Source organism: Artibeus jamaicensis, unplaced genomic scaffold (genome assembly GCF_021234435.1).
Source record: "Artibeus jamaicensis isolate MK-2021 breed Jamaican fruit bat unplaced genomic scaffold, CSHL_Jam_final scaffold_1964, whole genome shotgun sequence".
Taxonomy (NCBI): Eukaryota; Metazoa; Chordata; class Mammalia; order Chiroptera; family Phyllostomidae; genus Artibeus; species Artibeus jamaicensis.
In genome coordinates, this window is record NW_026522030.1 from 55,980,931 (window position 1) to 56,003,951 (window position 23,021).

Sequence of the window (23,021 nt, forward strand, 5' to 3'; positions counted from 1 at the left end):
AACTATGTTTAATGTTTTACAAAGTCTTGCACAAAATGAACTTACCAACCAATAAACAAGTATTTTCCCCTTTAGCGTAGTCATTGCAGTTTCCAATGACATACTGTCTTTACTCTTAAATATTTATTGAATGAAACATTTATTGAGAGACTTTTGTATGTTAAACATTATGCTAAACACTAAAAATAAAAAGTAAGTAAATTCTGGTCTCTATCCTTAGGTGGGTCATAGCCTGGTAAAGAAATAATTTGCCAATGAATTTACATTACTTCCATGCAGCATCGTCACTTCTAGGTGATTTTATTTCATAAAGATAAAATAATATTTGAATAAGGCCACCGAATGGTCACTTAGTCTGTTTAAAATGAACCCATTATCTACCATGTGTCCTCTTCCCACTCTACCAGCGTCGTGTACTCAATCCTGCTCTTTCAACCAGTTTTATGAAATGCCTGAAGAAAATTTTATTCTTATAAGGCAGTACTGACTACTCATATATTCAATGGACTCAAAATTCATTGTAAAAATACTTTAGCTCTACAGATTTATATTGTTTTACAGAACCAGGATTTCGTCTTCATTTTTAAGTGACGAAATAAAGAATGCCAGTGGAGATGATCAAACTACGAAAATTTCACCTGTGCCTAACAGTTTATCAAAGCGGAATGTATCTTTGACTCGAAGTCACAGTGTTGGAGGTCCTTTGCAAAATATTGACTTTTCCCAGCGACCATTTCATGGCATTTCAACAGTTAGTCTTCCAAACAGTCTTCAGGAAGTTGTGGTATGTAACAACATTATAATTACACTGTGTGCTCATGTAACTATTTATTAGAACATACGTAATTCTTCTGTAGAAGATGTATTTGAATGTTGTGAGAAATATTAAGAATTTTTTATAAAAGAGTAAACTTTTTAAAATTTCAAATATGTACAAAAATGTACAGAGGAGTAACAAGAATGAATTCCTCTGGCCCATCTTCTAGATCCAGTAATTTTCAGTTTATGACCATTCTTTTTTCACGTATACCCCCATTCACTTCATTACAGGTTATTTTGTAGGAAATTTCAAACATGTATTCCATTTGTAAATATTTCAGTTTGTATCTCTAAAAGATAAGGATTCTTTTAAAAATACAATGCCAATATCAGACCACAAAGTATAAATAATCTCAAAATTTTCAGTTTTTGTTCAAATTTCTAATTGTCCCAAAAATGTCAAGTATGTCTGTTCTGTAGTTCGAGGAATCAGGATCAAATAAGGCCCAGGCTTTGCAAGTAATTCATCCATTTTTTAGTCTTTTTAATCTGTAGATTGTCCCTTTTTCCTTTTATGCCTTATTTATTGATTCCAACCATATAAATTGGTAATTGTACCTAGAAGCTTGGTCAGATTCAGTTTTTGTTTTGTTTTATTTTTTTGTTCATTTGTTTATTTTTACAAGACAACTTCATCAGTGGCAGTATGTTCCTGCAGTGGAGACGTGAACTATCTTTCCGATGTTAGTATCTACCAAATACTTCCTTGCCTAGATCAAATTATTCATGTGGAGCTTATAAAATAATAATAGTCTAATGCTGTTATCTTTATAATGTGGAGTACATCTATGCAGACCTTCCCCCAGGTCTTCTATTTGGTTTTATAAAGATGCAATTTAAGTTGGAAAGGCAGGAAAATGTTTGATCCCCCCTTTTATTTACCAATCTTCAGAATAACAAGTTGAGTTCCTAATATTCTCCAAGGTGATTAGTTAATTTGGGGGAATAGGGTAACATTATAAAAATTTGATTTTTAACATTTATGTTTACATCTATTGTTGACCTTATTCTTTTTTAAAAAATACATTTTATTGATTATGCTATTACAGTTATCTCATTTCCCCCCCTTATTCCACTCCACCATGTGCATTCCCTCTGACCCACATCCCTGTTCCCCCACTTCTGCTTAGTTCATGTCCATGGGTCGTACATAAAAGTTCTTTGGCTTCTCCATTTCCTGTACTATTAACCTTCCTCTGTTTATTTTGTATCTACTATTTATGCTTCTTATTCACCGTACCTTTCCCACCACTCTCCCCCTTCCCTGCTAATAACCCTCCATGTGATCTCCATTTCTGTGATTCCATTCCTGTTCTAGTTATTTGTTTAGTTTGTTTTTATTTTTTTTAGGTTCAGTTGTTGATAGCTGTGAGTTGTCATTTTACTGTTCATAGTTTTTTATCTTTTTTTTTAGATAAGATCCTTTAACATTTCATATAATGAGGGCTTGGGGATGATGAACACCTCTGACTTGACCTTATCTGGGAAGCACTTATCTGCCCTTCCATTCTAAATGATAGTTTTGCTGGATAGAGTAATCTTGGATGCAGGTCCTTGCCTTTCATGACTTCAAATACTTTTCAGCCCCTTCTTGTCTGTAAGGTTTCTTTTGAGACATCAGCTGATAGTCTAATGGGAACTCCTTTATAGGTAACTGTCTCCTTTTCTCTTACTGCTTTTAAGTGTCTCTCCTTTTCTTTCACCTTGGGTGATGTAATTATGATGTGCCTTTATGTGTGCTTCCTTGGGTTTAACTTCTTTGAGATGCTCTGAGCTTCCTGGATTTCTGAGAAGTCTATTTCCTTTGCCAGATTGGGGAAGTTCTCCTTCATTATTTGTTCACATAAGTTTTCAATTTCTTGCTCTTGCTCGTCTCCTTTTGGCACCCCTATGATTTGGATGCTGGAATGTTTAAAGTTTCCTAAGCCTCTCCTCGTGTTTTTTTTTTTTTTTGAATTCTTGTTTTTTCATTCTGTTCTGATTGAATGTTTCTTTTCTTCCTTGTGGTCTAAACTATTGATGTGAGTCCTGGTTTCCTTCCTGTCATTGTTGGTTCCCTATGTATTTTCTTTTATTTCATTTTGTATAGCCTTCACTCTTTCCTCTATTTTGGGACCATACTCAACCATTTCTGTGAGCATCCTGTATTTTGAACTGTTCATCTGATAGGTTGACTATCTCTTCATAGCTTAGTTGTGTTTTTTTCTGGAGTTTTGATATGTTCTTTCATTTGGGCCTCTTTTTTTGTTTTGTTTTGGTGCTCCTATTACATAGTAAGGGGCAGAGCCTTAGGTACTCACCAGGGTGGGGCAACCCATGTTGCTGTGGCAGTGTATGTTGGGGAGGGGTCCAAAAGGGAACAGTGCTGTGTGCTGAGCTCTCCATCAGCTTTCAGTTACTTCCTCTGCTACCCACAAGCAAATTGGGCCCTTCTGGTACTGATTCCTGGGTGGGTGGGTTTGTGTATGTTCTAGGACCCTGTGTGTCTCTCCAATGAACTTTCCTGTGAGCCTGGGAATCTCTCTCGCTGTTGCAAACCCCACAGGTTTTTATAGTCAGAGGATTTGAGGCTTTATTTTCCTGTGCAGGAACCCTGGTTGTGTAATCTGTTTCACTCTCCAGTTGTTCCTCCTGCTTTATCTGCATGCAAATGTGGGACCGCCTAGTCTACCAGCAGGCACCTTGCCATGAGTATTCTCTGCTGTAGCTGCCCATTTTTGCCCCTTCTATCGGTCTGAATGAATGTTTCTTCTTTAACTCCTTGGTTGTCAGACTTCTATTATTTTTTGTTTTTAAATTTGTTGTCCTCCTTTTGGTTGTGTGAGGAGGCACAGTACATCTGCCTACGCCTCTATCTTGGCTGGAAGTCCAGAGTCTACTCTCACTGTTCTTATTCTTATTCATGTTAATTACATCATCCCATCTTTGCTCAGCTAGAGCTCTCTACAAGCTAGTGCTTTATTTCTTATATGACTCTGGTAGCCTTTTAAAAAATTTTAGACATTTCCTTGTTTTCTTATATGACAAAATGTTACATGCTCATGTTATATTATTTCCTCTTCCAGATGTAGAATAAGCCATTTCTCTAAGAAACACTGCTCCTTTTAAAGAGAAAAAATATTTGGATATTGCAGACTGGCTATTAGGGGTACTTATTACTGAGTTGGTCATAAACATTTTCTTCTAATTATATTATGTACAACTTACAGTGTCTCTTTTTTTTATCCATTATTTTGTTTGATTTATAAAACTGCTCTTTAACTACCTTACTTTTTTATTGTAATCAAATGTAAAACTGACTTAGATATAATTTTAAAAGAAGTCTGAGAATACTAATACAAAAAATTACCCTATCTGTTTAGAGTTGTAGGAGGAAGGTAAAGTCACACATATTTATTAATTTTTTAAAAATTTGGCAAGGAAAAATCTATCCTACAGAGACCATTGATTTTATCAACATAGTAGAATAACTGTCATGTTTATAATAATGTCTATTATGTGGATTATTAATTTTATCTTATTTAACTTTAAGGTAATTATGATTATTTTTTTCAGTTTTCATTAAGTTGTTCTACTGCATGTAGAAGTGGACTTGAAATAACTGATTTTGAAAGAATAGAGAAGCATAATCTCATTGAGAAGTACTTCTAAAACATACAGAATTAATTAGATAATATCCACATCTATTTATATTTTATATTTTTATTTTTTTTCAGGATCCTTTAGGAAAAAGACCCAATCCTCTGCCTGTTTCTGTGCCCTACTTGAGTCCTCTAGTGCTTCGTAAAGAGCTTGAATCTTTGTTAGAAAATGAAGGCGATCAGGTGATTCACACATCCTCTTTCATCAATCAACATCCAATCATTTTCTGGAACCTTGTTTGGTATTTCAGACGTTTGGACCTTCCTAGTAACTTGCCAGGACTTATCCTCACATCTGAACATTGTAATGGAGGTACACAGGTAGGATATCAACTTCTGTTGGTGTTTGTTAGGTTGAGGCTTAACATAACAGAAAATATGAACAATAGTGGCTTAACGAGATGTAGATTATTTTTCTCACTTAAAAGTTTGGATAGATGGTCCAGGGATGGTACTGTTAGGGACATGATATGCTTCTGTCTTTTTGCTCAGCTGTACAAGGCCTCCATTTCCGAGTTCTATACCAGAATGGCTGATTCTACTTCTAAGCTACCACATAGACATTTCACTTAAGAGTAAGGAGAAAATGAATAGGAAAGAATATGTCTTCTTTAGGGACAGTTTCTGGAGTTGCATATATTTCCATATGTATTTATTTGGCCTGATGTTATATGGTCATTTCTAGTTGCAAATGTAGGTAGAAAAGGTAGCTTTTATTCTGAACTATCTTACTCCCAGCTGAAATTTTCACAACAACCATTTTTTAAAAGTCTCTTATTCTGTACACCTGAAACCAATATAAAATACAATTGAAAGAAAAAAGACTCATATTATCCGCATTTTTCAGATGATGTAATTAAAAATTAGAGAAGGTATGTCATTTTTGTAAGGCCACATACCTAATACCTGATGGGGAGCTAAAATCACACCCTGGTTGTCTTACTCTAAAAGCTCCTGCTCTACTTGTGCTGGGAACCATCATTCCACGGGAAATAGTGAGATCCTAGAGTTCCTTCATTTTGATACTGAATATTGAGAGGTACCCCACACTCCAAACATATATTAGGAGTCCAACAAAATCTTAAAGTATTACAAACTTCATTTTGACCATTTATTTTAAGTAGTAGTTAGCACACCAAGAGAGTAGAAACTGTTGTTCTTACTTACTTTTACCTGAAAAATTATTGTAACGTCAGTCATTCATGTAGCCACTGTGCTAGTTACCAAGTTATAATTCCAGTCTGTGAAATTTAGAATGAGAAATTTACACTTCATAAAACAGTAAGAACATAAATCTTCAGATTTAAATAAAAATTGTTGTACAGAAGTTTAGGTTCAGGGTTTTGGAAAAACTCATCTGTTTTAGTTGATCCAATTTTGCTGGGTCCCCTGGTAATTATTGTGGCTGAGGTACTAACATTTTGTGTCATTCTTTTTTAGCTCCCTCTATCATCTCTGTCTCAGGACAGCAAACTTGTGTATATTCAGCTGTTATGGGATAATATCAACCTTCATCAGGAGCCGGGAGAACCTCTGTATATCTCATGGAGGAATTTTAGTAAGTAAAATAGAATTAAAGACATAAAATAAACTGGAAACAACCCAAATATCTATCCACAGGTGAATGAATAAGCAAATTGTGGTAGAAGTTATCCATACAGTATAGTACTGTTCAGCAATAAAGAAAAAGGGACTGGAATTAATGTGAAGGGAGAAATAAGTTTTTTGTGTTATTTTAAATTTTTTCATTCATTTTTAGTATCTCTTCAAAGTACTTTCTATTTTACTTCAAATTGATTTGCTGTTGTAACTGACCCATTTAACTATGTCAGGTCTCCACATGAGTTGGAGAGCATTGTTTTACGATTTTCTGTCAAATACCAATTTGGCTAGATATTTGAAGATTAAAGTCTATATAGTGGAACAGTAATTTGGATGTGTAGGTATAAGGCCATAATTTTAGTTATATGAAAACTAGTCTCAAAGATTCTAGCTCATTTTTAGTCTTTTATATTTAGAGTGTATTTTTACAAGGGGTTTAAAGGATTATCATCCAGTTCAGAAGTCCTGTGAACCAATAAGAAACCACAAACAACTGAGTAGATAATTGAGCAAATGATATCAACAAGCAGATTGTAGAAGAAACATTAGATGGCTTACACAAACTGTATTAGTTTGCTAGGGCTACCTTAATATAATACTACAGACTGGGTGTCTTAAACAACAGATATTTCTCACAGTTGTAGGGACTGGCAGTCCAAGATCAGGGTGTTGGCAGTTGTGGTTTCTCCTGAGGCTTCTCTTCTTGGCTTGCAGATGGCTTTTTCCCTGTGTGTGCCTTCATTTCCCCAGTATCCTCTTTTTTTTAACATTTAAAAAAAGATTTTATTTAATTATAGACAGTGGGGAAGGGAATGAGAAAGAGAGGGATAGAAACATCAGTGTGTTGTTGTTGCCTCTCACACATTCCCTGCAGGGGACCTGGCCCACAACCCAGACACATGCCTTGACTGGGAATCAAACCAGTGACTCTGGTTCATAGGCCAGCACTCAGTCCCCTGAGCCACACCAGCCAGGACCCCGGTATCCTTTTCTTATAAGGACACCAGTCATATTGGAATAGGGTCCCACCCTAATGACTGCTTTTAACTTTAATTACCTTTTTAAGGAACAGCTCTTCAAATATAGTCACATCAAGGATTAGAGTTTTAATATATTAATTTGAGCGGGACATAATTCACTTATAACACAAATATGGAAAAATGCTCAATCTCATTATTATTTAGTGAAATATAACTTTTTTAAATGTAAAATTATATATATCAGGATGACAAAATATTTTAACAATATCATTCAATATTGTTGAAGATATGGAGGAAGAAAATACTTTTTTGTACTGTTAGAAGTATAAAATGATGCAGTTCTGGAGAACAGTATGGCAAACATTATCTCAATTTAATCTGTGGATACCCTTTAACTCAGTAATCACAGTAAGACAACTGTCTTGTATAGAAATACAGTGTACAAAGCTGTCAGTACAATGATGCTTTCTTCAGGATTGTTTATAATGATGCAAAATGTTAAGACCTAACAGGAGAATTGTGAAAAGGTAACACTATAAAATGTTGGCAGCCACAAAAAGAATGAGAGTCATTTGTATGTGGATGTATGAAAGGATGTATGCCCATGCACATTCCACATTCAGTGGGAAAAAAGGCAGGTTGCAGAACAGTGTTTGGCCTTCTTCCTTTTTTGTGGGATAAAAATAGAAAAAAATGTGTATGTTTTTAATATATGAAAAGAAAAAGATATAAAACCATACATCCCAAGCTGTTAACAGGGGCTACTCAAAAGATAAAGGGAAAAGTTCACTAGTTTTTTATTGTTTTATGCTTTCAACAGTCTATCACTACTTTGCAATTGTTGGAAGAAAAAGATCTAGTGTTTTCCCTTGAAATATGCCAGTCACAAAATTGTGCTTAAATAAAAGTTTCTCTTATCTTTTTTTGTTGTGTCCCAGTTCTGATTTTAAATGGTTTTTAGGCAGAAGTAGAGTACCTTTGAAATCTATGCTAGAAAATAATACAATTAGAGATGCCATTTCTTCAGTTGTTTTCTTGCATGTACTTGTGCTTAGTGAAAGGGCCATGTATGCAAAGCCCCCAGATGCTGAAGGAGTCAAGAGGCCAAAATATGATGCAGACAAGTTCAATTAATTGTTTTAATAGGGAATTAAAGCAATTCCCTGTTTTAATAGGGAATTAAAACAAGGGATCCCTGTACCATTCAACCCCAGACCACCAGTTTTATACCCACCTAAGACATAGACCTGCATACTCCAAAGGAACTGCAGGAGTGATTGAGGGGAACAAAGGGACCAGATACTGAAGCTGTGATGCCATGTGAGTTACAAAATAGGTAATGCTGAGGGCACATTGCCTGGAAGGAAGGGCTGGCTATATGTGAACGAAGGATTAATGAGAGTTTGTGATTACCCTGAAGCCTTCGCACGCATTCCAGAGTCTGTGAGGGAAGAAGGGAAGGAGCACAGGGGTTCAGGTAGATTCGTTTTAGAATGAAGTTGGCTTTTTAAGATGAAATCAGCCCCATCCACACATATCATGAGATAGACAAATGATTCTAAATGTTCTATAATTTTTGGTAGGATGATATTAAGAGCCCTTAAAAATGGTCTTGTTCCTTTCCTTGATTGGCTGCTTTATATGAAGAATTGGCAAATAATTAAGAATAAAAGACATATAAGAAGTGGCCTTGGCTGGTGTGGCTCAGTGGATTGAGTGCTGGGCTGTGAGCCAAAGCCCTTTTGTTTCCTGGTTCTGGTCAGGACACATGCCTGGCTTGCGGGCCAGGTCCCCAGTGGGGGATGCGTGAGAGGCAGCCACACATTGATGTTTCTGTCTCTCTTTCTCCTTCTATTCCCCTCTGTCTCAAAATGAATAAATAAATAACATCTTTTTTAAAAAAAATTGAGTGATGACTTCTAGAATGGCAGTATGAGGAGTTGCATCATCCACTTCTCAGCAAAACAACCATAACTGGTGAAAATGATTAAAGAAAAAAATGTCTAAGGCTGTAGAGCAAATGAACAAATATTTATTGAAGAAAGTATACTAAATTTCAGTAAAATCATGTGACTCTGTGGCACTTGAATTAGAACTTGATGCTCCTACTTCCCTACCCCGACTAGCTCCCAGTCCAGGGCTTCAGCATCTCCCGGGGAAAGACAGTCTGCCAGTCTTCTTATCCTCTTAACTCTGTTACCTCAGAGGTGAATTCCAGGGGAGGTGGAGGCTAATTTCCTCCACCCAGCCCCATTCATTGGGCAGCCATTCTACCTTAGTTGGCAAGCCAGGAGTGTTGAGGTACCAATTGTTCTTACTGCATCTTGCTTACAGGGCAGCAGTTTTATGCTAAAAAAGGCAAGCTGAAAAGAGGCTACTGCTCCCACTCAGCACCCTGCTAATAAAGCAAGAGTGTCATTCCAAGAGAAGGGCCACTGTTCTAAGCCCCAGCTTCACAGCAGTGGCTCAGAGATTTTGCCCAGGAGGAGAGGCAGGTCATAAAAATAGACAGCTCTGCATTTATCTCCAAGGCAATGTTTGCATTTGGGACAGAGTATGGAGAATTTCAAGCCCGAGAACACTCTTGGATACAGTAAGAGCTTGTGGTGAGAAGGTCAGTATTACCCTGATATGAAAACCAAAGATATCCATGAGAAAAAAAAAAAACAAACTACAAATTTGTATCACTTAATAAATGTGGACATAAAAATTCTCAGCAAAATATAATACTAGTAAATCAAATCCAACAATATAGAAAAAGGATTATATAACCATGACCAAGTGCAATTCAATTTATCTCAGAAATACTATGTTGGTTTCACATTTGAAACTCATTGTAGTATACCATATCAACATAATAAAAGACAAAATGTACATGGATCATCTTAGTAGGCATAGTTAAAACATTTGATGAAATCCATCACCTTTTGTTAAAAACACTCAAGCTAGAAATAGGGAGGAACTTCCTCAATTTGCTTGTGAGCATCTTGAAAACACACAGTTTTCTTAATGGTAGAAGACAATATTTTCTCCTAAGTACAGGAACAAGACAAGGGTGTCTATTTTTATCATTCTGTTCAACATTGTGTACTGGAGGTTCTGGCTAGAGCAATTAGAATATAAATAAAAGAAATTAAAATATATTCAAATTGTAAAGCAAGAAGTAAAACTGTCTCTATTTGAAGATCATGTGATCTTAATATAGAAAACCCTCAGGAATACATACACACAAATACAAAACATGGTAATAAGTCAGCAGAGTTGCCGGATATAATATCAATATACAGAAATCAACTGTATTTCTATACATTTTCAATAAATAATCCAGAAATGAAGTTAGGAGAATAATTACATTTATAATAGCATAAAAAATAAAATTCACAGGGTAAAGGAGTTAAGCACGCTACCACCCTGCAAAAAAAAGTCTCATAGTCACAGCAGTATGCCGATTACCAGAGGGAAGGGGGTGGGAGGAAAAGAGGGTAAAGGGAATAAATGGTAATCAAAGGAGACTTGACTTTGGGTGGTGAACACACAATACAACATACAGATGATGTATTATAGAATTGTAACCCTGAAACCTATATAAATTCAATAAAAAATAAAATTCACAGGAATAAATTCATTAAAAGAAGTATGAAACATACTCTAAAACTTAAGTCATTGTTGAAAGAAATTAAAGAAGACCTAAATAAATAGAAAGAAATCCCATGTTTAGAAGAGTTAATATTGTTAAGATGGCAGTACTTCCAAATTAATTGACAGATTCAGCAAAATCCCTATCAAAATTCCAGATGGCTTTTTTATAGAAACTGACAAGCCTACCCTAAAAACCATGTGGATATTCAAGGGATCCCAAATAGCCAATCTTGAAAATGAAGAACAAAGTTGTAGGACTCATACTTGTCAATTTGAAATTTTATTTCAGAGTTACAGTAATCAAGAAAGTACTGCATAGGGATAGATAATATAGGTCAATGGAATAGAGTTGAGTTTCCAAAAATAAACCCTTACATGTATAGTCAGTTGCCTTTCAACAAGAGTTCCAAGACCACAGGACTAGAACAAATGGTGCTGGGACAATGGGAACAACAGTCAAAAAAAGTTGGATTGGTTTCTCAAATCATACATAAAAATGGACTCAAAATGAACCATAGACCTAACCATAAGAGCTAAAAATGTAGCAGTCTTAGAAGAAAACATAGGAGTAAATCTTCATCGTTTTCCTAGATACAATACCAACAAAAGCACAAGCAACAAAATTTAAAAAAGATAAACTGGACTTCATCAGAATCAAAAAACTGCTGAAAAATAAACCATCAAAAAAGTGAAATGTCAACCCAAAATAGGGGAAGAGATTTGCAAATAAATATAGGTCTAGAGATTGTATGAAGAGCTCTGACAACTCAATAATAAAAGACAAATAACTCATTTAAAAATGGGCAAAGGATCTTAGTCCATTCAGCATGCTATACCAAAATACCACAGACTGGGTAGCATAGCTTATAAAAAAAACATATATTTCTTACAGTTCTGGAGGCCGGAAGTCCAAGATGGAGGGCACTAGCATGGTCAGTTAAGGGCCCACTTGTGATTTCAGACTTCTCACTGTAGCCTCACAGGGCTGGAGGGGTGAGGGATCTCTTTGATGTTGTTGGGTATTTTTTTTTAAAGGGCATTAATTCGTTCATGAGGATTCTGCTCTCATGACTTTATACTTCCCAAAGACCTCATCTCCTAAAACTGTCACATTGGGCATTACGTTTTCAGCCTGTGAATTTGGGGTAGACATGTTCAGACCATTGTAGGATCTGACAGTTCTCAAAAAAAAAATGTACAATGGCCAGAAGCAAATGAAAAGATATTCAATATCACTAGATGTCAGGGACATGGAAATCAAAACCACAAAGAGGTACCACTTCACACTCACTAGATTGGCTGTAATCAAAAGGACAGACACTAACAAGTGTTGGTGAGGATATAAAGAAATTGGAACCCTCATACACTGTGGATTGGAATTTTAAAAAATGCAGCTGCTCTGGGAAACAGTTTCTGAGTTCCTCAAAGTAGTGGTTACCATGTGACACAGCAAAATCCTAAGTCCACATAAAAACTTAGTTCTTAGCTGCATTTTTGTTCAAAGCCAACAGGAAACCACCTAAATGTCTATTGGCTGATGAATGGATAAAATCTGATATGTCCATAGAATGAAATATTACTTGGCATAAAAATACGGAATGCTGATACATGCTACAGCATGGATGAATTTAAAACATTCTAGAAGAAGCCAGTTGCAAAAGAGCACAGAAAGTATGACTCCATTTATACAAAATATCCACAATAGACAAATCTGTAGAGACAGAAGGTAGTGGTTACCTAGGGCTGTGGGTTGTGAAGGTAGAAGAGTGACTACTAATAGGTAGTTACCTACTAATAGGTAGGTGTTTCTTTTGGTCGTGACAAGTTGATTGGGATGGTCGCTCAACTTACAGAATGTATTAAAAATCACTGTTTTGTACAGTTTAAATGGGTGAATTGAATGGTTGGGAATTACATCTCAGTAAAGGTGTTATTTCAAAAATTGGATTAAAGGAGAAACAGTGAAGTTATATATTTGGGTTAGGCTCCAAAATCACATCATAGCATGAAAATTGAATCTGTAGTGACGTAGAACTGGGATCAAAGTGTATAGCCTCCAATATTGCCTCTTGTAACAGAATTTTGCTAATTATTTGGTTGAATACACATGAAGTATTACTAGTTGCCTTTGTTAAGAGGCTAGTAAAACACAACAGCTTACTTTATGACAGGCATTTAGAATCAGGCTGGACTGGGGGTCACTAGACATGTATTATTCTCTCAGCTAATGTGGGTATGAATAAAATTATATGGTTGCTGGAATTTGTTGTGTTATTAAAGTTTTCTTTTTTTCTGGGTCAAGCACACATTGTTGATTTTGTGTATTTTTCATGTTAGTATGATTGAATTCCATTTTACCACTGAAGTACTTTTGTAACCTATGGCATCTAAATCTTCTTAATAATTCTAGAATTAGCCTTTATCAATTAGGATTATATTCTGCTGTATGTAATAGAAAATAACAGAAACTTAAACACTTAAGGATTATCCTCTCATATTAAAAAAATTATGGAGTAGACACTCCAGGACCGATAGGCAACTGCTCTGTCACCAGGGCCCCAGGCTCTTTCTGTTGTGTCTGCTTTTCCATCATTAAAGGTTGCTTAAAGGTCACAAGATGACTGCTGGAGTACAAGTTATCGTACCCCAGCCTCAAACAGGAAGCCCTAAGTTTAGGGAAAAGGGTAAAGGGTTGGGTCTCTCCTATCTGAAGAAAAAAGGAAAACTATGTTTTAGCTGGCCACATTGCCACATAACTTTACTAGAAAGGCGGGGGGCAGGGGAAGCAATGCTCAATAGAAAATTAGAAAATGCTACAACTCTGGAAAAATACTTCCTTAATAATTAGAGTAGACGAACATATTCCTAATTACTGTGTTTTTATTATTAGATTCTGAAAAGAAATTGTCTGTCCTGTCAGAAGAACAACAAGCCACGAGCACTTTAGTAGAAACCATCAAGCAGAGTATTCAACGTAATGATGTTCTTAAACCCATCAACCTGCTTTCACAGCAAATGAAGCCAGACAAGAAAAGACAAAGGTAATAATTCAGTATTTGCTACTCAAAACAATATGTTTTAAAAATATATCTCTAGTTATAAAAGAAGCACACACTCACTGTAGAACATCTTACTGTTTTAAAAAGTTTTACCAAAATGCATATACTCATACTTGAGCAGAAATAAAATAAAAGTGCCTCTCTGGAGGGAATAGGTTAAATTTTCAGAGGTAAATTCATTCATGTCTAAAGTGTATTGAATCTTCAGGAAACATTGCTGCTCTTCACTGGAAACACTCTGTGAATTTGATAACATTGATGTTGTACATATATTCTACTTGCTCAGGCCCTGTCATACCCACACACTTTTTCTTTACTTGAGGGATGTTTATTTTGCAGTGGAAGCTTTGGAAAAGCTACATGGAGCATCATCAAAATCAGCATTACTCTCTAATTTTTGTTCTGACTCCTCAGAAAACAGTTTATTTTTAACAGCTGAGCCATGAAGGCTCATTTTTAAGATTTCATTTGTGACTTTTTATGTCTACAAGGCAAATAAAAGTATTTATCTTTTATTTATGGATTAGATAGTAAAGAGATAACGCCACCTTTCACACTCTTTGTGTCTAAGCGTTTTAGACTCTTAACTTAGAAATTAATTTGTTACTTTGTCAAGTGGCAAAAGATGAGAGAAGACTCTGCTTTTGTGAACAGTAATGTTAAAAATGTTAAGTAAACCAATAAACTGTTTTTAATTATTTCTGGTATAAAGTTTTGCCCATTGACTTTTAATTTGAAATACTCACAGGAAGTAGCTGCAAAAATAGAGTTCAGTGTACCCTTCACCCAGCTTCCCCCAAAGGTGACATCTCATGTAACTATAGTACATATCAAAACTGGGACATTGACATAGGTATATTACCGTTAGCTAGACCACAAAAGAAAAACCACCTTTTTAAAATTTTACCATTTAAAAACACCTTCATGTGTTTATTTTTGTACTATTTGCCCATTAACTTTTAAAATATTTGTTTTATAGGAGTTTATACAGAGAAATTCTCTTCTTATCATTAGTGTCTCTTGGAAGAGAGAATATTGATATTGGTAAGTTGATTAATTAGGTATTATTTTTTTTGTTTTATTTTCTAATGTAACTTTTATCTTTTATTTTCTCGTGTAATTTTGTTTTCTAAAGTAATTTAAAAAACTGTAACTGGTATGGGTAAATATTCCACTTGTCTTCAGAAAGATTTCTACTTCCGAATATGCAATTTATACACACACACGTGTATGTGTATGATTTGACCACCATTTTTAAATACATGAGTCTTTTCCCAAATTCCAACTGCATTTTTGAAAATGTCTTTCAGAGGCTTTTGATAATGAATATGGACTTGCATACAATAGTCTACCTTCAGATGTCCTTGGAAAGTTGCAGAAAATTGATGTTCCACCAAGTGTCAGTGTGGAATGGTGCAGGAAGTGTTTTGGAACACCTCTCATTTAAACAAGGGATTCACTAGATTTCTGACACACAAAACTGGTGGAATAGATTCAGTCTGGAAATATTCAAGGTTTGTTTCAAATGCTAAGAATTGGTGAAAACTGAAATGAACTCTTGAGACAATATATGATGAAGTGTAATTTATACTGAATCATCTCGTAGTGGGAAAATGCCATTAAAATTCCACAGGGTTTATTGATGTTGAAAACTTTTAACTTTTGAATGGCTTATCTGCTGAAAACTGTTTGGATTTCTCAATGTTTATAGTAGTTTGATCATGAGACACTATATTCATCCTTGGTATTTTGTTTATATTTGAAGCTAATTGGGTTTGGGGAATAAGAAATTAATGTAAACTTGCCTAACCCCAATACAAATGAAATATCTCAATTATAAGGGCGCTTTGTATATGTGTACATATATGTGGCTGTGTAGTTATGTTTATACAGCCATATTGTATTTATTAAAATTTGTAGATTGTTGCAATTCTGAAAGGGGTCTATTAAATGACTACTACTAAACTCATCTGTAGTCATTAATCTCAAAATTATCTTAGTTTGGTGGCAACTGCCTTACCTGACTTAATATGTATCTTCACCCTTCATATTTTGTATTTTCTTCTTTAATGGATTGTATCTTGAATATCCAGTTACTTCCTTCCATCTTCCTGATACCATGTTAATATGCAACATCTTTAAAATTGGGAGTAAATGAGCCAGTTTAAATTAAATTGGCTTCATAATTCACAAACTCGGAACATGTTTAAAATGCTTGTATATATTACCTTTGAACCTGAAATTGTTCAGGCACAGTAAACAGTTGCTCTTGGTCACTTTTAAAAACCTGTGAGATAAACTTGCACTGCAGTTTTATTCTTGTATAGTATAATAGATCTGTATGCTTATTTGTGCATTTGTAAATACTGTTTTTTAGGATAAATCAACTAAGTCTTAATATTTTAAAGCTATTGAGCTTGTTGCCAGTAGGTTTAAGAAAATCATGACCTCACATGCCTGTCAGTTATGCCTTTTGTTTAAAGCACCTCTTACATTGTTTCAAGAACAGTAAGATTGCCTTAACTCTGCATGGCTTAAAAAGCCATTCATTCATTGTGTGGGTGCTTTTATAGTAATTATGCATATGACTAATCAGTGGATACAAAAAAAATTTACTGTTAACAGCACAAATCTCCCTTCCACTTGGTGTAAACTTTTACATATCATTACTGTAGCTAGCATTCTTTGAATATTTCAGGGTTAATCTGACCTATGCATAATTCCTTGTTTCCATTTACTGTGAAAGTGCTGAGAACTTGTTAGAAATTATGTTCAATTCTCATTACCTTAAAAATGGATCTTTTGCACTATAGAGTATATATTTTTGCAGCCTAAGACTTGGTACTGGTTTTAATATTTAACACTTCATTGCCCCAACAGAGTTTGTAATTATTTTTGCATATAAAGATGGAGGCTGAATGAATTGTTTGCTGTGCTTGTTACATTTTTAAGCCTCCTGAAATATGTAAACTTGTACCTTTGTAATTCCAACAGTTTTTCCATTTCTTCTCTGTAGCCTTAAATTCCCACTTGAAAAATAAAAACTGTAATGAAGATCTCCTTAAACATTTTAAAGATATTTGGCTGTACTGTATCTAGTAATAAATTTTCTGATAACTTTAATATTCTAAATTACAGCCATTATATATTGGAAACCTGCTACTACTGTAGTCATTTAGAAAACACAAGCTGATTTGTGTTAGAATTGTTCAAAGGCCTTTTCTAGCACCTACCACAGAAAGGGTACCACTAAAAACTTGTATCAGAAAACCAGATCTCAAATCATTTGAATCTAGAATACATAGAAATGTCTAGAATGAGTTGTAGCACTGTATGAAACATACCATGGTAACTTGTGAAAGCAGTCTTTCAAATTAGTCCAGATTTGGGCTAAAACTTTATACTGTTCTTGGGTTTGATAGTCTAATTTAACTTTAGCTACATTTTCTAGATTGTAACACCCTGTATGGTTAAATAATGACCTAAATCTCCCATCATTTGGGCTATTCAGTTGTTGCCCCTTTTCATTTTTGGTACCTAGCAGTAATACAAGATTGAACATGTTTATAATCTTAATGCGTCAGTTATTTTCTAACATCTCAATCTTGTCTAGGCAAGCTTATCTGTCCACTTTCTGGAGTGCCCTCAGAATCAGAAAGCAGTGTGGTTCATATTTTGTGTATGAAATCAACAGTGTACATAATAAATAGTAAAGAATTCTAGACTACATACACCAGACTTACCTTTTGGCTTTAAGTTGCCCCCTGTAACTGTAATAGGTCCTTTTTGTTTGGGGTTCTTTAAAAACGCTGCATTTCCCCTTTTGCTTCTGAAGTTTAACTTTTACATCGTCAGTTGCCAATTAAGACTTTTCATGTTATGTAACCAATACCATGCATTAAGAACAATGGAGATTTCCTATTGTCTAAGAATCTTGCTTCTCACAGTATAGTCCAGGAACTTGGCCTCACATGGGAATTTGAAAATTGTACTCACCTGTGCTTGAAATGCATTTCATCAAATAAAGAGCCCCTTTTCCTCACCCTGAAAGCCTAATGTGCCTTCTTTTAAGACCCTTCTACCTTGCAAAGGAGTCTTAACTGCAATTATGAGACTAGATATGACACATTAGAAAAGATACTCTCTTTGTGCATCCTTCATTGATACAATTGTTTAAAGAAGCAGTCAACACCTTTTCAGAGTATGAAATAGAATAAAAGCATGAACAATTCACTGGAGTTCAAAAGCTTTCTATTAATGTAGTAAATTTGCACTGGTTTTAAAAGCTTTGTGAACTATTTCAAAATGGTATCCATTAACTGCTTTTAACAAGTTTTCTTTATCACATATGACAAATGCCCATCTTCATAAGGGCACTTTCCATGTATTGTGCATAGATGTTTAAGAAAAAAAATGTATGCTTTAAAATAAAATATATAAAAAAAACTAATAGTTCTCCTTATTTATTTACTGAAAATTGGTCCATGCCTTATACTGTATTTTCCTGAGCTACCCAGAAGAGAAACCATATCCTGGACATCTCTTCTACTATCACAGTATGAGCTTGATCTCTGAAGTTGAAGGATATCATTTTAAAAAAATATTTTACTTATGAGATGGGGAGAGGGAGAGAAACATCCATCAGTTGCCCTCTTGCACAGCCCTGACATGGAATCAAGCTGGGACCACCTTTCAGTTCACAGGCAGCAAGGCTCGAATGTGAGCCCTGGCTGGTGGGGCTCAAGCCAGGGCTCACCTTCAAGTTTTAGGTATTATTAGATTGCTTTTTACACAATATCCCCATTTCTCTAAACCCCAGTCTCCCTTCATCAAAATGTCTCTCTCTCCCCCTTTATCTAAATTGTATCATCAGTGAAAAGTCAGTAAAGAAGATTTGATGTTTATCCTTATTTATTTGTTACTCTTAGAAGACATCATTTTTGGCTGGACTCAGACTTAGAAGTAGAAGCTCTCAGAGAGGACAGCCTACGTCTCTTGGCAATTTGTTCCTGGCGTTTTTCTTTGGCCTCCTAAACAAAACAAAAATCAGTGTTAAAAATGCAAACCTGAGGTGAGGCCTGACTCCTTCCCCCCCACCATCATCTTAGAACTGACCTTCATCCTCTTAGCCAAAAGTTTGGCATACTCTGCAGCCTCCTCCTTATTTTTCTTAGTACGTTGCTTCTTCAGAGCAATACGCCGACGCTTGTGTTGCAGGACACGTGGAGTAACAAGACGCTGAATCTTAGGTGCTTTGGTTCTAGGTTTCTTACCTAAAAAAATTTAAATAATGGCTTGATCACTTCTCAGTATCTTTGGTTCATTAAGGATCCACATCTACATTTTAAAAACTTTAGAAATAGACTCAGACTTGAATTAGTAGTATCTACAAAAAACTTATTTGTATGACATCTTTTAAATCAAACTTGACTGTCAACAAAATATAAGATAGGCTAAATATAAGGAAAACTAAGCCCTTATAAAAAGGGACCAAGCTAATTTGACTTATCAGCTGCCAGTGTTTTCCTAATCAATGCATCCAATAAAACAGCTCATTTAAGTCATGCCTAGTTGGGATCAAAACCAGTTTGGTCAAGCTCAAAATCATATGTAAATTTAGGTTTCTTTTCTTAATAATGAAGTCATGCTCCAACCTTTTTTTTCTATTCACTTTGATTTCCTTTCCACAATTAGGTTATGAAATATCTTTGTACCACAAGACACAGGAACATTATTTTAGCAATCTGAAAATGAGGTAAAAAGCATTATCCCCATCACCATCCCACCATGCTTTTAAAGTCCCATTTAGCTTTAATCTACACCTTCCTGCCAATCCGGAAAACTAAACCATTAACATTAGAATGTGCATCATGTTCTTCATAGAATATCTTCGTTTAGTTTGATTTATAATTCACTGTCCTAAGAATTACACCTGTGCTCGAAATGCATTTCATCAAATAAAGAGCTCCTCTTCCTCACCCTGAAAGCCTAATGTGCCTTCTTTTAAGACCCTTTTCTACCTTGCAAAGGAGACTCTTAACTGCAATTAAGAGCACAAGTAAACGCTTTAGAGCACAGGTATTTTCAGTTATAATCATTTTAGTTGTGGACACCTTGTGGAAGTAATAAATTACCCAGGCTCAACTGTTCAAGTTCTGCTAAAAGTGAGATGATTTAATATAAAGACACAAGAATCATCTTAAAAACACTTGTCAACTAGCACTTACTAATAATAACAACCCTGATGGTATTTCCAAAGGTGTGATTGTGGGAGACTCCATATTTTTTTTTAAGTATTAGTTTCATGAGGCTAAAACTATACATGAAAACCAAAACCCAACCACTTTCCCCCCTCAGATTTGCCAGGAAAACCCAACCAGAACTAACATGCTACTTAGTCCATTGAATGTAAATATTCATAGATGTCACTACAGAAATATTAAGGATACAAAGCACCGCAGTAACAAACTGCTCTGGTGAGAACACCCATTCCCTAGTATTCTTAATATAGTGCTTTTCTAACTTCTAATTTTCACAATTCTTACTATTGTTATCCACATCCCACTGATGAAGAATATGAGGATCAGAAGTTAAAGCAAGCTGATAAAAGCATTTATCTCATTTGTAAAACAAAAAATTAGAACTCCTGATATGAAAGAGCAAAAATACATGGGGGTGACAGCATACTCAATCATAGCCATAGAATTTTCTGTCATTCTTCCAACTGTTAACCCCAAGAGCACTGAACTTACTGTCTGATAAGTTACTTTTGGATAAACTTACACATTAATGACTAACAGGAAAATTAAAAACAAAAACAGAAAAACACCACCACTGTAGCACCCCAGATAGAAGGCACTGGATGTAATGAGAATTAATGCTAACTGCCTATCCTGACCCTCTTAGACATTTTCCTAAAACCTCCAGGTAAGTTGTGGGCACAGATTTTATTTTCCAACGAGCACTCAAAACACTAGTGACAGATTACTGAAACTTAAGCAAGCCCTCAATTTCATAATCTCCCTTACCTTCCTTGTTTAGGGGCTTTCTCACAACATATTGGCGGACATCATCTTCTTTAGAGAGGTTGAAAAGTTTGCGGATTCTGCTAGCTCTTTTGGGCCCCAGGCGACGAGGCACAGTAGTATCAGTGAGACCAGGAATATCTTTCTCCCCTAAAAGATGTGAACAAAGACATTTCAATTCAACTTCCTTACAGAGAATCCTAAGTTGTTTACACAATGATAAAAACAAACCAACACCATTGGTCCAATGAAAAAGCATCTGGACAGTTTTCAATCAGTGTCAGCCATAACTGAACTCAAGAACACAAGTTTCACCTTTTTTTACAATGACCAAGTTGAGAACACTGAGGTTGGCATCCACAATGCACCCCCGAACTGATTTGCGCTTTCGCTCTCCAGTCCTCCTTGGTCGGTAACAGGAATGCCCCTTGCTCAGCAACAGGCGGACGCGGCCATGAGTCAAAACACCCTGCTTCATGGGGAAACCTTGTTTGTCGTTCCCACCACTGATTCGAACCACATAACCCTGCAGACAATACAATGATAGATTATAAAATGCAATTTGAAACTTCTCAACATAAACTTTTCTCCAGCCACTCAGTTCTATCTACATTTCCAATTTGCCAAGTTCAATGAGCAGATTCCTTTCAGTCAAGACATGTTTCTAACCTACGTTTTACCTAACATTTAACAACAGGCAGTATTAGTTATCAACAAACAGCAAATAAACCAGAAACATCCCTTCCTAGCACTTTTAATGACACCCTTTGTAGACTTTTAGCTGGCTAAGGAAATACTTGTTTTCTCATCTACTGAACGAAACCCTGCCATGTGGTAAGTTTGCCTTACAGGATGACATTTACAAGCAACTTAGCCAAGTTTAGCAGACAGAACCAGAGTTTGAAACCCATTACACGTACTAACTACCCATGGCGTTAACTACCCCTCTCAAACACCTTCAACAATTCAAGTCGGTAGTCAATTTTTACCTTCCACTCTTCACCCAAAGCGTCAGCAGCAACTTCTGTGGCCATACGCTTCTCATAAAAAGTACGAAGTTTGCGTTCATCATCCACTTCAATGAGTTTCTGACAGCCAGTGGCCGGGAAAGAGATGTTCAGCTAAGGATTAAGATGGGGGTGGGGGGAAAAAACTTCATGAAAACTGCAAAACCACCTACGAAGAAGGTACTGCAAAAAGTCTTCCATGTCACCCCACATACAATCTGTGTAAAGTCTGATACCAAGTTTATTCAACATAAAGCACGTGCGTGCATAATAACGCGCAACAAACACTGAGGTAAAAATAGGACTTTTATTAAGTAGACCCTGCAGAATGACTCCGTGGGCACAGAGTGCTCCGCAGCCGCTCATCCTCTCGGAGTAAGGAGCCCAAACTACGGCAGGGCCGCAACCGCCCCGGCTAGGCCCAAGGTCGCCGCCACCATTGCGCTCCCGGGCTAGCCCAGCTCCAGCCGCAATCGCTCACCATCCGCTCTCTCAAGGAGCTCTGGCTCCAAAAGCGAGACCTTTCTCTTACCTCAGAGCCTTCTCTACCTAGAGCCAGGGTTTTGCAGAGCTACAACTGCGGCAACGCCGCGTCCTGGGGTTTGATTCCCGTTCCCCAAGCCTAACCCACAACCGACATCCCTTCCTACCTTCATCTTGAAGCAGCCGACCGCCTCCCGGACGCCACGGAAAAGAGGACTGGCTTCCGCTTAGTCCAGATCACATAGTCACTTCCAGTTCTCGCGAGACAGGCAAGGACGGGGTAGCGGAAGTGACCGTGTGTAGACGGCACTTCCGAGGGAGGGATTAATCTGAAGTGGGGAAGTGCTCTCGGCGTTCTCAGCCGCACGTGTGAAAGAGCTTTAGCGTGGCGGCTGGATTTGTCCTGAAGGTTTGACTCTCCCTTGCCTCATCTTTTCTGCGTTACTGTTGGCTAGGTTAGGGCCCCAACTCTGTTTCGGGCACTGCTACCAAACAAGGAGGGCGGGACCAGAGTGCAGCTCTCCCGGCTTCTCTTTTACCTCGGACTCGGAAAACTTCCGGTTGGGTGGCTTACCGTGCCCTAGTACCGACAGTTCCCAGCAAGATACTCCGACAGCCCTAATTTGTTTTCTCCTTAAATACTCTATCGTCAGTTTGCCCTCCAGCAACTGTGTAATCATTGTTGCACTATCACAGAATGACACTCTCAGCCACCCTGTCGCGCCAGCCAGTAATCACAATTACCCCAAGTCCAGGCCACAATCAA

At 36.4% G+C, this 23,021-nt stretch overlaps 2 protein-coding genes across 13 annotated transcripts in view; one reads left to right on the forward strand and one right to left on the reverse strand.

The window, feature by feature from the left end:
• The window catches only part of DENND4C (DENN domain containing 4C), a 133,473-nt gene extending 115,691 nt beyond the window's left edge, over positions 1-17,782 (forward strand). For all 11 annotated transcript variants that reach the window (XM_037132360.2, XM_037132356.2, XM_053656441.1 and 8 more), the window contains 6 exons: positions 562-784; positions 4,536-4,781; positions 5,901-6,018; positions 13,572-13,722; positions 14,720-14,784; positions 15,051-17,782. In XM_037132360.2, the coding sequence (XP_036988255.2) occupies positions 562-784; positions 4,536-4,781; positions 5,901-6,018; positions 13,572-13,722; positions 14,720-14,784; positions 15,051-15,187 (940 nt within the window). In that variant the 3' untranslated portion in view covers positions 15,188-17,782. The remainder of the gene's footprint in view (positions 1-561; positions 785-4,535; positions 4,782-5,900; positions 6,019-13,571; positions 13,723-14,719; positions 14,785-15,050) is intronic.
• An 846-nt stretch (positions 17,783-18,628) lies between these two features.
• On the reverse strand, positions 18,629-22,521 carry RPS6 (ribosomal protein S6). Of its 2 annotated transcripts, none has more exons than XM_037132362.2 (6): positions 22,423-22,521; positions 21,755-21,886; positions 21,081-21,291; positions 20,769-20,915; positions 18,856-19,013; positions 18,629-18,770 (listed from the first exon to the last, which is right to left on the reverse strand). In XM_037132362.2, exons 1-6 carry the CDS (start codon positions 22,426-22,428, stop codon positions 18,675-18,677), a joined length of 750 nt encoding a protein of 249 aa, XP_036988257.2. In that variant the 5' UTR covers positions 22,429-22,521; the 3' UTR covers positions 18,629-18,674. The 2 variants fall into 2 exon arrangements, with proteins under 2 accessions (XP_036988257.2, XP_053512421.1); XM_053656446.1 differs by lacking the exon at positions 22,423-22,521 and adding an exon at positions 22,305-22,390.
• Between the last annotated feature and the right edge of the window lie 500 nt (positions 22,522-23,021).

Bases quoted from the DNA above. Each gene is read 5' to 3' on its own strand.
- RPS6 (XM_037132362.2), bottom strand. The intron at 21,292-21,754 runs GTAAAAATTGAC...TATTGTCTGCAG, and splicing joins CTTTGGGTGAAGAGTGGAAG to GGTTATGTGGTTCGAATCAG. The intron at 18,771-18,855 runs GTCAGTTCTAAG...TGTTTTGTTTAG, and splicing joins TTTTGGCTAAGAGGATGAAG to GAGGCCAAAGAAAAACGCCA.